Source organism: Ursus maritimus, unplaced genomic scaffold (genome assembly GCF_017311325.1).
Source record: "Ursus maritimus isolate PB19 unplaced genomic scaffold, ASM1731132v1 scaffold_13, whole genome shotgun sequence".
Classification (NCBI taxonomy): domain Eukaryota; kingdom Metazoa; phylum Chordata; class Mammalia; order Carnivora; family Ursidae; genus Ursus; species Ursus maritimus.
In genome coordinates this window covers 12,900,307-12,915,524 of record NW_024423675.1, presented here as the reverse complement: position 1 = coordinate 12,915,524, position 15,218 = coordinate 12,900,307, and the positions used below count along the sequence as shown (strand labels likewise).

Sequence of the window (15,218 nt, the reverse complement as noted above, 5' to 3'; positions counted from 1 at the left end):
TATCCCCTGTTCCTTCTGTTGATTTTAAATTTTGATGTAACACAGAATTCTTACGTTTGCCTGAATCAATTTTTGGAATTTCTTTTCTCTTCCATTGATCTTACTATTTCCTCTCTGGTATCAAACTGTTTTCTTATTCTGCTACTATAATATTTTTAATACTTGATGATTCTTCAATTTTAGGAATTTTCCTGAATAAATATACAGGTTTACTTTTCAGGGTGAACTTGAGTATAACCACCAAGAAATCATTTTCATGTTTTAGTTGAGTTACTATGTTAAGTTAGTAAGAACTGGCATTTTTACCAAGTCAAGTTTTCCCATCTTAAAATCAAAGCATGTCATTTCATTTCTTGAATATATTCATATAAATATAAGTAGAATGCCCTTGAATTCTGAGGTTAAATTGTACTTAGTTGTGGTGTATTATTTTAAAGCATTGGTGAATTCTGTTTTCTAAAGCTCTTTACCATTTGGATTGATATTCATAAGAGAGATTTCTCTTTTATCTTCTGTTTTCTGCTTCTTTATCAGGTTTTAATATCAGTGCTATTTCACTGCTTCTCTGAGATTAATTTTGAGGCTTTCCTTCTATCTCTGTGCTCTAGGGCCTTCTAATAGTATTAGAATTAATTTGTCTTTAAAAGTTTGAAAGCCCAGATGTTAGATAGCTTTTAAATTTTCTTCCATTGCTTTTATTATTTTACAACTTTCTATCACTTCTAGGATAAATGTTATAACATATTTTCTATAAAACCATCCATCCCAAACAGTTTTTCATATGGTATATATTGAATTTCACAAAGTACTCTTCTCTGATTATTTTAAACTGTGATATATTTCTGAACATTTTCTCTTTTTTTACATAACTAATTTGAGTCTTTGTGCTTGTGCTGTTGAGCTTCTATACAAGTCTCTGTCTCCTTTTCTTAAAGGCTAGACAGTAAATATTTTAAGCCTGTGGGCATATGGTGTCTGTCACAATTACTCAACTGTAGCTCAAAAGCAGCCATAGACAATATGTAAACAAATTAATATGGCTATATTCCAATAAAACTTTATGTACAAAACAGACAGTTGGTACGTAGTTTGCCAAATCCATTCTTGCCAGCAATAGCCATTGGTGATTTTCATTTACTTTTTTCTTTTAAAATAAGAGTTTTTGTGTTTACTTAGCCATTTCACAAATTTTAAATCATGAGATTCTGTTTTAACTTTATTAGGGTATCTACTTTTTCTTTGTTTTTCTTTGTTTTTGTTATACTTTCGTTTTTCTAACTCTTACTGTATCCTTATTTAGTGAAATATTTCAGGTAGGATATTTTCTGAGAGCATGCGCTTACTCTGTCCTGTAAATTTGATATGCGGTATCTTCATTAGTTTTTAGACTTAACGCAATTTTAGCTTTTATTTTTCCTTCGTTGTTTGAGAAAGTCAAGATAAGAAAGATACGTATATAAGGTTGAAGGTGTGTGTTAGAGTTATTAATTATTTTATTCAGATGTTTTACACCTGGTTCCATCTACCATCACATTGTTCTTGGAATGCTGTGTTAGAGTTAATAAACCTAACTGGTCTCCCCTATCTCTCTCCTGCCCAGAAACCTGCAGTGGTATTCTACTTTATTCTAAATAAAAGCCAAAATCTTTATAATGGGTGTCCTCAAATTCATGTGGCAAACTGAATCTTCTTCCCGCCTTCCAAGGCATAAGCATTGGCTCTCCTGATCCTATTTTCCCTATCACATACGTAGTGCACCAAGGCATGCATGGATAAACTAGAAACAGCCCTAACTCCTTCCTTCCCCTCATACCTCCCTTCCCAGGCAGTCACCCAGGCTTCCCTACTGTATAGCCTACTCTCACCTTGACTTTATGTGGTATCTCCATTTCCTGTCTCCATCTTCTCACTGGAACTGTTGATATTCCCATAGCTGCTCACCCAGCCTCGGGTCTTAGCACAGCTGTTAAGTTACCTCTCTAAACAGCAAATCTGATACTGCTTAAGAACTTTACTTGACCCCTTCCCACCTGTGCTTTGGACCATCTAAAGCCTGACTGAATCCTCCTTTCCAGCCCCTAATCCTCCTTTCCAGCATCATTTTCTTTCGTTCACCCAATACCTTCTGAACATAATGTTCAGACACACTGTATTCTTTGCTAGTTCCGGCCTCTGTGCTCGTTTATCCTGCGGCCTGCTGTCCCTCACTTAACAGTATATCACTTGTCCTTCAAGACCCACATTTCACATTTAAGACTTCTTATGATGAGACTAGCAGATCATTGATTTATTCATTCCAGAAATGGTCAGTAAGTACTAGCTATGCAGAAAGTACACTGCCAGGTGCTAGTGGGACAAACATAAACCACAGTGCCATTCCTCCCCTCATTTCAGCTTTGTCCATTGACCTCTCTTAGAAACATACCATATTTTATAGAAGTCACCTGTGTATGGGCCTTTCTTTTGTGTGTGTGTGTGTGTGTGTGTGTGTGTGTGATAGTTTATTTATTTATTTTTAATAATAATTTTTTATTATGTTATGTTAGTCACCATATAGTACATCCTTAGTTTTTGATGTAGTGTTCCATTATTCATTATTTGTGTATGACACCCAGTGCACCATGCAATATGTGCCCTCCTTAATACCCCTCACCGGCCTATCCCAGTTCCCCACCCCCTTCCCACTGAAGCCCTCAGTTTGTTTCTCAGAGTCCATAGTCTCTCATGTGTATGGGCCTTTCTTTCCACTCTGCAGATTAGTCAAAGCTCACATTTTGTCTTCAGTTTCTTTGTATTTCTAGGATCCTAGTACTTGATAAATAGTTGTTTCTTATTTAAATTACCCTCTTTTTGGCCCTTTACAGTGCCTTTTTTTGGTGGGTGTCACTGTCATGTTTTATAAATTTGTTAGAAGATACTTGTCTTAGGAGTATAAATAATTTAGCACAATAATGAATGCAGAGTTGTGTAGCACTAAGTAGAATCATATGGTCAAATTATACAGCTATATTATACATAGATGGATTAAAAATAATCACTCCAGGTATCTTCCTGTAAGGAACTATGGTCCTTAAACTTTTGTGTACATCAGAATAACTTGAGATGATTAGAAATGTATATCTAAGAACATGAAAACATGTTCCACATCATTAGTCATTAGGAAAATGCAGATTAAAACCACAATAGGCTACCGCTACATACCTCTTACGATGACTAAAATAAAAAATAGCGACAGTCTCAAGTACAGACAAGCATGGGAGGTAACTGGAATTCTGATATATTGGTGATGAAAATACATATGGTACAGCCACTCTGAAAATGGTCTGGCAGTTTTCATAAGTGAAAAATGTATTTACCATATGACCCAGCAATCACATTCCTGGTGTCTACTTTAGAGAAATTAAGATATATTCTCTTACATGCGCGCGCGCGCACACACACACACACACACACACACAGAAACTTCACATGGATATCCATAGAGGCTCTAGTCATAATTGCCCAAAGTGGAAACAACTCAAACATCCTTCAGTGGGTGATTGGATTAACAAATATCCATCCATACCATAGAATTCTACTCAGCAATAAAAAGGAATGAACTATCAGTACAACTTGGATGGATCTCAAAGGCATCAAACTGAGCAAAAGAAACTAGCCTCCAAGGCTTATATTCTGTTTTATTCAATTCCTGTCACATTCTTGAAGTCATGAAATTGTAAGGATGGAGAACAGATCATTGATTGCCAGGGGTTGTGGGTGGGGAGGGTTTAACTATAAAGGAATAACACAAAGGAATTTTTTAGGGTAAAGGAACTGTTTTGTATCCTAATTTTGGTGGTCATTACACAAATCGAACATATGTTAAAATTCAAGAGTCATACACCAAAAATGGAAGAACAATAAAATTTTTCTGTATGATTTTTAAAACCACCTATCTCTAGGCCTGATTCCTAAGGATTCTAGTTTATTTGTGCTATGAGCTAGCCTAGACCACAAGTGGCAGACTCAGAATCAAAGCAAGTTAAGAATTAGCAACCCAGACTTACTTTAGGATTGTTGTCACTTCAGGTCTCTACTGAGCCAATTAAAAAGCAATGCAGGGGATATTGGCAAGAGTAGAGACAAAAGAGAAATGACCCCTGGGGCCTCTGTATTCCTCACCAAGACCAGAGGGGATTACCCAGATAGTGGCTCTGAAGCTGGCTGAACTCACATGGTCAGAGTGGGAGGTACTGTGTCAGTACTCTAGTATCCACCTGCTGCGTTATAGGAATATTCTTCCCCACAGTTAAATATTTCCTGCATTCAGCTTCATAGTGTGCCATTCGTGCCACAAACCAAGTCCTTCCCCAAATGGAGCTTGACTAAGGAATCAGTAACAAGAACATCAGGACATTCCACTGCAGGGGTCCACAAATGGCAGATTCACCTGAAACAAACAACAATCCAAGCAGTATAATTTGCACAGAGTATACCTCCCAAGCAATATTTTGTTTTATTCTTTTAGCTCTGAGTGTATGAATATTAGAGAAGAAACTGAGTTGGTGAAATATTTCTCCTCTCCCTGCCCTTGTCCCATGAAGGAACTCTGTTATATCCCAGCAAATGCTCCCCAGTGGACTTTATAGCAAGTCACCCCATATTCGTAAGAGCTGCTTTTAGAAGATAGATAACAGGGGCGCCTGGGTGGCTCAGTCATTAAGCGTCTGCCTTCTGCTCAGGGCGTGATCCCGGCGTTCTGGGATCGAGCCCCACATCAGGCTCATTTGCTGGGAGCCTGCTTCTTTGTCTCCCACTCCCCCTGCTTGTGTTCACTCTCTCGCTGGCTGTCTCTCTCTCTATCAAATAAATAAATAAAATCTTAAAAAAAAAAGATAACTCTTGTCTGAAAAGATGAAAGTTTAGGCAGTATGACCCGAGTGTAGTTAATTATAAGGTCTATGCATAACATGATTTCTAACAGGCTGATCATACTGCACAAAAATAAAACAGGAATATACTAATATACCCCTCATGAAACTTGAAGAAGAAAGCCTTTTTGGTTTATGTGTATATTGTTCAGGACTCTTAAAAGGTTTAAAATGTGTAAGTTGTTATTTACTTGGATGGCCACTAGATGGAGTGGTTTGTTAAAGTATTTCAGTTAAATATATGCAGCAGAATTCATGGAGAGCTGTTTTCTTAGATCATTTCCTTAGTTAATTATTATTAACTTAGAAGTTCAAAATTTTAAGTGACTTTAAGGATAGTCAATGTGACAAAGTCTGTTCTAGAACCCTAGACCCCTGAAATCCCACTTCCTGCCAGTGTAGTGCCCCTTACAAAAAATTATGGAAAACTCTTTCAAAAGAAACTATTGAAACACTGATAATGAAATTTTTAGAGCAATAGTAGGCAAACACAGGGCATGATGCCGAAACAGGACCTTTTTTAAGAATAGACTTACTAAAGATTTCTTTATTTTAGAGAGAGAGTGAGAGAGAGTGCCCACATGAGGGCTGAGGAGGAGCCCGGGAGAGGACAGAGAATCTCAAGCAGACTGCGGGGCTCGATGGATGCCACAACCATGAGATCTTGACCTGAGCCGGAATCAAAAGTCGGGTGCTTAACCGACTGAGCCACCCAGGCGCCCCCAAACAGGACCTTTGACTACCTAAACACTTCATTATGTTAATCTAAAGTCTTTAATTTTGGAGAGGTTTTAAGATACTCTACTGTAACACTTACATGGGTTGCAGATAAGTGGATCAGATCCCACATCTGAGCTCAGGCCAGGTCAAAGAACAGACACCAGAAGTAAAGCTAGTATAGTCAGAGCATGGTAAAGTTGGGGAACTAAGACAGATGGTCAGTGCCGGTCAGAAATCACCAAGAACACACCTCTAGGTGAACACAGTTGGGTTTATTGGGTCATTGCAATGAGAAAGAGTGCATGCACCAGGGAATCATGGGCATCTCAGTAAGAGGGGAGAGGTCTTCCAGGAAGTAGGTTGTGTATAGAAAACGTAAAGACCTTGGTAAAGTGGATGTGGATTTGTCAGAAAAGGGACTTAGAGAAAAAGCCAACCCTAGGAGCTGGCATTGGTTCAAGAGGTTAGGGGATGAGAATAATTTTGTAGACTCTTCATTGTAAGAACTTTACTCTGAATGAGTTGGGAGCAATTTAGATTTATGCTTCTTTTTATTTATTTATGGTTCTTTTAATAGAGTATTTTTGGAAGGATAGGAAACAAGTAGAAATGATTGGTTGCAAGTCTGAGTGAAAGAGATACTTGCTTTTAACTTCAATCCTCTTGAATTTTGTGTCATGTTGGGGATTACCTATGTTTTAAGATAGGTAGAATATAATTTTTAACAATTTTATACAGAACATTATATACCAACTAAGATATTATGTACTTTATATATTATATATATTATATACTTACTAATTTAACATCATATACTTAGACCTTAAAACACAATAATTTTATGCTTTGTTTGATAAAGTCATTGAACAAAAGTGCTAAATAGCAATTACTTGTAAATGCTAAGTAATACTCTTTTATGTCTTGTTGATATCTACTCTAGGTGCAGAAGTCAAGAAATAAACAAGTACGAGAATTATTTCCAGATGGCTTTAGTATTCATCATGCCGGAATGCTTCGGCAGGACAGAAATTTGGTTGAAAACCTGTTTTCTAATGGGCATATCAAAGTTCTAGTCTGTACAGCGACGTTAGCCTGGGGTGTCAATCTTCCTGCTCATGCTGTTATTATTAAGGTAATAGCTTGCCTTACGTGGATTTGTGTGTGTCTTAAACCTGTGGATTGGTTTGTTTAGAAAAATACTGTGATTTGGCTGTTTCATTGACTTCTAATGCTATTCGTATAAGGTCAGAATTATTTTCTCCAAAAAAATCTAGTTTATATTGTGAAAATTTAACTCTATCACAGATGATGAAAGGATTAGTTAAAGTACACTTTTGAGATCTTGCCATATTTGCCTAATTTCAGTATTCAGCTCATCAGGAGTATATTTGTGTGTATTTATGTAAATTCTTATTAACTTTTCCTCATCTAGGGAACACAAATATATGCTGCAAAAAGAGGCTCGTTTGTTGACCTTGGAATTTTAGATGTCATGCAGATATTTGGTCGAGCTGGAAGACCACAATTTGACAAATTTGGGGAAGGAATCATCATAACAACACATGACAAACTCAGCCATTACCTCACTTTGCTCACTCAACAAAACCCAATTGAGAGTCAGTTTCTGGAAAGCCTTGCAGATAACCTAAATGCAGAGGTAAGATCCAGTGAATAAAAGATTGGAATAGAATCATCAGCTGAAGGAATGGCCAAATAAATAGAAGGTTGAATTGGTTGCAGTTCTGCAGTATTTAGCAATACAGCTTATATCATTCCACAGTCATAAGGCACAACAGACTGAATGGCAATATTGTTGGTTAATTCAGAACAGTATAGGATGCCGGTGATCACGGATAAGAACTCATTGCTGAAAGAGTGTACTTTTAAACTGTGAGGTTTTGTTCTAGGCCAGAAATCTAACCAAAGCTGTACAGACTAGAGAAACAGAAGTAGCAGAAACCACCACTATATTTGTAGTACACTTTTGTAACATTTTTATAAGGTTTATAAAGCTCTTTTATGTTAGGTCATTTGATTAACCTTGTTATACAGAATATAATGGCTTAAATTGAGCTACAGTATTATAATTTGTTTCATGTGTGTATATGCATTTTGTGTTGTTAAGTTTTAAATAGCAGACTCTGGAAGTCTAGGTAACATTAACGGGTAAAGAGGATAAACATTCTTAAGAGTCTGTGTGTCAAACATTCAAATGAAGTTTTGCTGTCTTGATTATGGCCCTGGCATTCAACACTTTCCTGCTTCTCTGTCCTTTCTTTTCTTTAAAATGGACTCAAATAATTTTTTTAAAGTAGATTGGATATAAATGTTAAATAGATGAATAAGTAAGTGAAATGTCAAATAGACAAATAAATGAAGAAACATTTGCAATCAGGTATTACTTGTTGTGTACAAGTCCTGTATCAGTTACTTCTTAAAGAGCTTATAAAATTTCAGTTACATTCTGTTCATTATTTGCAATTCCTTTTAAAGGATCCAAAGCACATTCACTATGTAGTTTCCTCTGTTAAGGAGTCCAAACGGGAGAACTTTCTACAAAAACACAGTATAGTGATGTTGGAAAGTGATAATTTCTATAGAAGGATTCAGTAGAAGGAGAAAACACTTTTGGTCACAAGCTGTTAGGAAAGGCTTTATTCATGAAGAAGGCAAAGCTTGATCTGGGATCAGAAGATTAGAGGTTTGGAAGATTTGGTTGAAAGTTAAAAGAAGTCATAAAAGATGCTGGTCTCTAAGAGCATAATTACAAGAAAATGAAAAAGATTAGGAAATAAATTTTGACTCTAAAGAAAATGTTATTATAGCTCAATTTCAGTCCCCATCACCTGCTATGATTACATGGTTTAAATAATTACGTCTTTGGTCTTGGGTCTGCAGTATCTGTGGTCGAATAATCTGTTGTACAATGGCATTAATAGTGGTGGTGGACTAAGGACCTTCCAGATACCCTGCAAGGTAGATATAATTGCCTTGGAGAGGTATGTGACTGACCCAAAGGTCCTTCAGCTACTAATTTTTGGAATTCATATTCAGACTCAGGTATATTTAACTACATATCTAGTATTTTCATTATAGTCTAGATTTTTGTTTCCTTATATAGACTGCAATAAGTTAAAAATGAATACATTTCTCTATATTGATACCTATTCTTTCTCTTCTTCTAAGACCAGGACTAATTTTCCAAAATGGTAGTCATAATTTCTCTGACTTAAAAGAAAAAGGAAGACTCCCTTTTATGCAGTTTTTCTAGAAAACTATATCAAGGAATGCCGTCTTCATAAACTTATAATTACTATCCTCGATAACTTTTTATAAATGGTAAACTCAAGGTGGTGATGTTATTGAGCAGAAGACACAGGATAAGTACAATACTGCTCTTATCCTCAAGGAGCTCTTTTTTACAGACTGTAAAACATTATCAATGAAACTGTTTGGTCAAGACCTGAAAAATTAAAAATAAATTGTAGTCCATAGATTTGCTTCATATTCATAAAGTACTTATTAGGTAAGTCATTTTCAGAAATGCCAACTATCTATAACCATAATTCCATTTAATGCCATAAAAGGCATTCAAATAATGAAATATGTATCTTAGAAATTTTTCACTAATATAGTGAAGTACAGACCATTGCTAAAACTTTTTTCTCATATTTTGGTCTACTCGGACTAGCTCCCAATTAAAGTAAATTTTCTTGTTAAGAAAACAAACCCCCTTAAATTATAGTTGAGTATGAAATTAAATTTCATAATCTGTGGAAATCAAGTGTGAAATTAGTTTATAAAATGAATGTGTGCTGTGTTCTTAAGGTAATGGAATTTTAAGTCTTTAGATTTCCCAAATCTTTGCAAAACTCTTCAGTGGCAGTGATCAACATAAAGGTCATGCTAGATTAGGAATATTGCCTCCGTAGTATCTTTTATAACATGAATATCTATCCTGACCATTAGTTTAGAAGAACTGAAGAAAGTATTATATTAAATAATAATTTTAATACAAACATTTTATGAGACAAATTTGCCGATTGATATCTAATGGGGCTGATTCTCTCATGCTAATGCGTAAAGGTCACAAGCCCCAGCCCTGTATAAAGCCGTTTAATTTTGCACTGAGAGAAACTCTGAAGCATGTTTGAGGCTTATTAAAATGTCTTCAGCAGACATTATTGGGTACCTACTGTGTTAGCACCCTGGAATATATACTTTAAAATATGTTAATCTTTCTGTAACCGTACACATATTCTATATGGAATTTTTCTTGTGTGTTCAGGACATAGTATAAACACCTTGTCCTTGGATTTAAGGCTTCCATAGCATTGTCTGACCAACCTTCCCAATGCTGGTTCTGGTTACTCTCCAACACATGTCATCTGCCTGAGATAGGCTCTTACTCTACTCACTTCACCTATAAAGTCCCAATTTTCCCAATTATAAAATAGGGACAATCTGGCTGGATCGTTGTGAAAATTTAAGAGGCGCTATGCCAAGCTGCTATTTAGTAAATGATGTATATCACGTACCATTATCTGATAGTCCCTTGATTCTCAGCCCTATTTGTACTTACTGCCAGCTTGCAAATCCTAGCTGAATAAATACATGAATGGTTTTTTTTTCATATCTTTACTAATGGATACACACACACACATACATACTCATGATTATTTGTTTATTTCATTTTTATATGATTTTAACCAGTTTAAGAAACACACGCATGTAAGCAGTTAAGATAACCTTAAAGACTAAAGTTGAAATAGGTAAATTGGATACAAAGTGATACTTTGAGTCTTGTAAAATTACCAAATTTGGGGTGGATTTTTTTTTCTTCTTAACAGAACGTAAAACTCTTACACTGTATATCTGATGGCACTTTTATAAGTTTCACATGTTAGGTGTTTTTGATTAAAATCATCTTTGAATATGTATTATATACTAGGCACTGTGACTGGTGATTTCATGTGTATCATCTTAATTAGTTACATGTGTCTCACCCACATGACTAGACAACTTCTTGAGAGCAGGGATCACGCTCTGTTTATTCCCATATCCATTGTGGTTTACATAATACTGACTTGTTATTGACTTACTATATGATTATTGAGATGAATGGATATATTGCAGAGGGATTTGAAAAATACTTTTTATTGTAAAAGGCTCCTGTGCTAAGTAGCCACTAGGTGACAGCAGATATTACAAGTAAATTTTTGTTTTGTCACTAGGTGGCATTCAGAGATTAATCTAGAAATATGATTTACCATCATGAATTTACATCCATTTTTCAGGGTAGTCTGTTAGTCTGTTTCTTTTGGTGAACATTTAGAAGACTCCAATGACTTGATCCACTCCCTGGTACCTGCTTCCTCCTTTCCTTTATCATATCATTAGTAGCAATCGGTATTTATTAATGTTAATTGACTGAATCTGATTTTGAAAATAATAGCAAGCTATTTTATCCTTTATAGAATTTTCTACTCTTAGGAGTCATGCGATAGGATTTTAAAATACCTATAGGTCATAAGAGAATCCATGCAGTTTTCGCTGTCAAACGATACAATCACAAATGGGAGACGCGATCAGATTTTTAGCTGTTATCATTAAACTAGTTTCCTTTACCTCGAGAAGCTTGACAATGTTTTAACTCTCTTGTTTCTAAATATTTGGGGAGTGTGGCAACAACTCCCTTATTAGTTACATTTTAGTCTTGTTATTTTTCATTTTGTAAAAAGTTTACAGTTCCCATTTTAGGAAATGTATGTATTTGCCTATATTGTGGATGACTTAGTCATTTGTAAGTACATTAGTGTAAATTTGTGAATTTATGTAATTATGGAAATCTAATTGACATATGCCATTATGTAAGTTTAAGGTTTACAACATGATGGTTTGATATGTGTAAAAAGTGTGAAATATCACAATAAAGTTAGTAAACATATTCGCTTCCCATAATAACCATTTTGATGCTGTTTTCATGAGAACATTGAAGCTCTAGCAACTTTCAAATATAGAATACAGTATTATTAACTATAATTTGCCATGCTGTATGTTAGGTACCTGCAGCTTATTCATCTTGTAACTGAAAGTTTATGCCTTTGGCCAACATCTCCCCAGTTCCTCCACCGCTCAGCTCCAGGCAACCACCATTCTACTCTCTGTTTCTATGAATTCGATGTTTTCAGAATCCATGTATAAGTGAGACTCTGTAGTATTTGTCTTTTTCTGACTTATTTTAAGTTCATATAAATTTAAAGTGAATAGTTAGAATCTGCCTTATCATTTTTTACTTTGGTTATTTCTCTTTTTTAATAACTAATAGTATGATATAACAGCATAATGATATTTTATATATTGCTAGATCTCATCTTCAACTAACTAAAGATAGCTAAGCGTCCACATTTATTTCACAAAATTATACAGAATTAAAAATTATAGGAATTAAACAAACATAAAAGTTTTATTTTCTTTAATATTCAGTGCTAAAAAGAAAGAGTTTATTCTTCCTTTCTTTCTCCTAGTATGTAATGATTTAGGTGGAAAGCATCTCTCCTGTGATTAAACTATTAAGAAATTTAATTTTTTTCAGCCAGATGTTCAGGAAAAATTATAGAACTATGAAGTTTCACAACTTGCATGAATTTTTAAATTAAGGAATGCTAAGTAAATGATTACCTATAGATCTAGGGGCTGAGGAAATGTATTTTTAAGAAAACTTTTCATTGTAATTTTGTTTTAATACCACTTTCTAATCATTCCTTTCTCTTTATCACACAGATCTTATATGTTATTACTGTGTTTTTAAATTATTGACTGTTCAGTGCTATATAGAATTAAACTCTATTTAGGGGAAAATAATCAGGTGCCATAATATTGAGTAAATTCACTTTTGGAAGATAGCATTTCCAAGGTACCGTTCTTGATTAAATGAGGCAGGACTGATTTTTAATTAATTGGAGAAGTGTCATGTCCCGTAATTGTACTTACCTTCTTTTAAGTACAGTATAATGATGTATTTTAACTTAACTTTTGACAAAATGGCCTTTGATATAATGTTTATATCTAACTTTAATGCATTAGTTTAATTTTTGTTATATTTTTGATTTGCAGATTGCTCTGGGAACAGTTACTAATGTGGAAGAAGCGGTGAAGTGGATAAGTTACACTTATCTTTATGTACGGATGAGAGCAAATCCATTAGTATATGGCATCAGTCACAAGGCTTATCAGGTAGAAAACGCATTTATAAAAAAAATCAGACCACCTTTTTTGGTTTTGTAATCTTTTTATGATATGAGGCTAAATATTTGCTACTTCTGCCTCACATGAATAGAGTTAGGTACCTGGAAGAAAAACAAAAAGCTTTAGTTTTTTTAGAAAATACGAAGGAAAATTAAATTTCCCTTCTATAATTATTTCACTCTATATCTCTTTTCCCATGGATACTAAAAAGTTAATCTTTATATTGTTATCAGTTTATTATTCAGGTACATTTCCATTTGGTGTTAATATTTTGCTGTGATTTTTATTTTTTTAAAGATTTCATTTGTTAGAGAATAAGAGAGAGACAGAGCAAGAAAGAGCATAAGCAGGGGGAGCAGCAGAGGGCAAGGGAGAAGAAAGCAAGCTCCCCACTGAGCAGGGAGCCCAATGTGGGGTTCAGTCCCAGAACCCTGGGATCATGACCTGAGCTAAAGGCAGATGCTTAACTGACTGAGCCAGCCAGGTGCCCTTGGCTGTGATTTTTAAAAAACTATAACAAATCAAGGTTTTAGGGCAAACTAGACAGACATGAGGAAGATTACAGATCACTTTTAATAATAGGCTTATGTTTTATTAAGTATGTTCCTCTTATCAAGTCCCTTCTAAGCCCTTATTCCTAAATTAAAAGGTAGTGTTAATGAGTAATTAGCAGTTTGGAGGCTTGGATCAGTTCCACTGAGCACAGTGACAAAATCAAGTGTATATAGTAGCACATCTTCCTGTGAACTTTACAGTTGTGTGATCCACATGCACGGCTTACAGATTCTGTGAGACCTTGGCTTTTCTTTAGAACCTGCTTGATGTAATGTAAATGCTCCCTAATGACGGATAAAATCAGTTCTCAAATGAGAACATTATTTCACCATCATCATATGGATATTCACTAGTGTTAAGTCAAAAGTAGCAAAGCTGAATTGAACTCAGAGAATTACAGCTTTCCTCCATTTACTGTCAACTTAGCTTTTGTATATATTCCATTGTGTTGTCAAAGAAGTTGTCAATCTTTTTTGTCATTTTTCTTTTTCCTGTGCTGTAGATCTGACCATGGGAGAATTGAAACTTAGAGACTTAGGAGGAAAAGAAAAAAAGATCTTGTTGCAAATACGGGTTTGTGAAAATAGTCAGTGGCACTCTGAAAGTATTCTGAAGGGGTAGAGGAAGGCAAAGCACAGCACATATTTTTATAGGCTAAGCCATTGCAAATCTTTGGGCAACATAAACACATCAATTGATTTTTTAAGTACTAGGTTAATATCAGAAGTCATCTTTGTATAATTTTCTAATATAAAGAAAGTGATTTTTTTCCTTCTGAGATACATAGTTTTACTCTCTTCAGGGTTCAGAGACTCCTATCCTTTTAATTTTCTTTTTACTTACATGTTTTTATTTTATTACTCAGTAAGAATTTATAGCCACAAAACTCATGTGAACTAACACAAACAATGTTGTCCAACATATTTTTAATGGTTTAGGACATGTATGAGCAAAATGGTTTTGGAATATGAGCTTGATACATACAGTATATCATCTATAGCAAATATTTAAGACTTTTGTATTTGCTAATGGCTTTTGATTCCATCTTTCCTACATTTGGCTTTCCTCTGCCTCGTTTTTCTAATTTTTAAATTTACTTTAGCTATATTTGATGTATGAATAAGCTACCATCAAAATTTAAGTTAGAAGGAATAGAATTAATTCATTAATTGATTTCTAAAGAATTTTTATACTCCCCTCCCTTCCCTTTAAAGGTCATATTTAGGGGCACCTAGTGGTTAAGCTCAGGTGGTTAAGCGTCTGCCTTCAGCTCAGGTCATGATCCCAGGGTCCTGGGATCGAGTCCTGAATCAGGCTCCTTGCTCAGCGGGCAGCCTGCTTCTCCCTCTGCCTGCCTCTCCCCCTGCTTGTGCTCTCTCTCGCTTTCTGACAAATGAATAAATAAAATATTAAAAAAAAAAAACATTTAAAGGTCATATTTATTACTCCTGACTAGAGCATGACCTTCAGGACTTGATGTGTGTGCCTGTATATATGTATACATAGATACACATATTTACACACATACACACACATCACAATATTTAAGAATTTTTGTTAATATCTTATGTTAAATGTCTTTTCTGTTTAGAAAGAGGCTATTAGGGGCGCCTGGGTGGCACAGCGGTTAAGCGTCTGCCTTCAGCTCAGGGCATGATCCCGGCATTATGGGATCAAGCCCCACATCAGGCTCCTCTGCTATGCGCCTGCTTCTTCCTCTCCCACTCCCCCTGCTTGTGTTCCCTCTCTCGCTGGCTGTCTCTATCTCTGTCAAATAAATAAATA

General features: G+C 35.2%; 1 protein-coding gene across 1 annotated transcript in view; it reads left to right on the top strand.

The window, feature by feature from the left end:
• The window catches only part of ASCC3 (activating signal cointegrator 1 complex subunit 3), a 321,764-nt gene that overhangs the window by 180,369 nt on the left and 126,177 nt on the right, over nucleotides 1-15,218 (top strand). Inside the window, exons 15-17 of the mRNA XM_040627571.1 lie at nucleotides 6,571-6,762; nucleotides 7,063-7,287; nucleotides 12,747-12,866. Of these exons, the coding sequence (XP_040483505.1) occupies nucleotides 6,571-6,762; nucleotides 7,063-7,287; nucleotides 12,747-12,866 (537 nt within the window). The remainder of the gene's footprint in view (nucleotides 1-6,570; nucleotides 6,763-7,062; nucleotides 7,288-12,746; nucleotides 12,867-15,218) is intronic.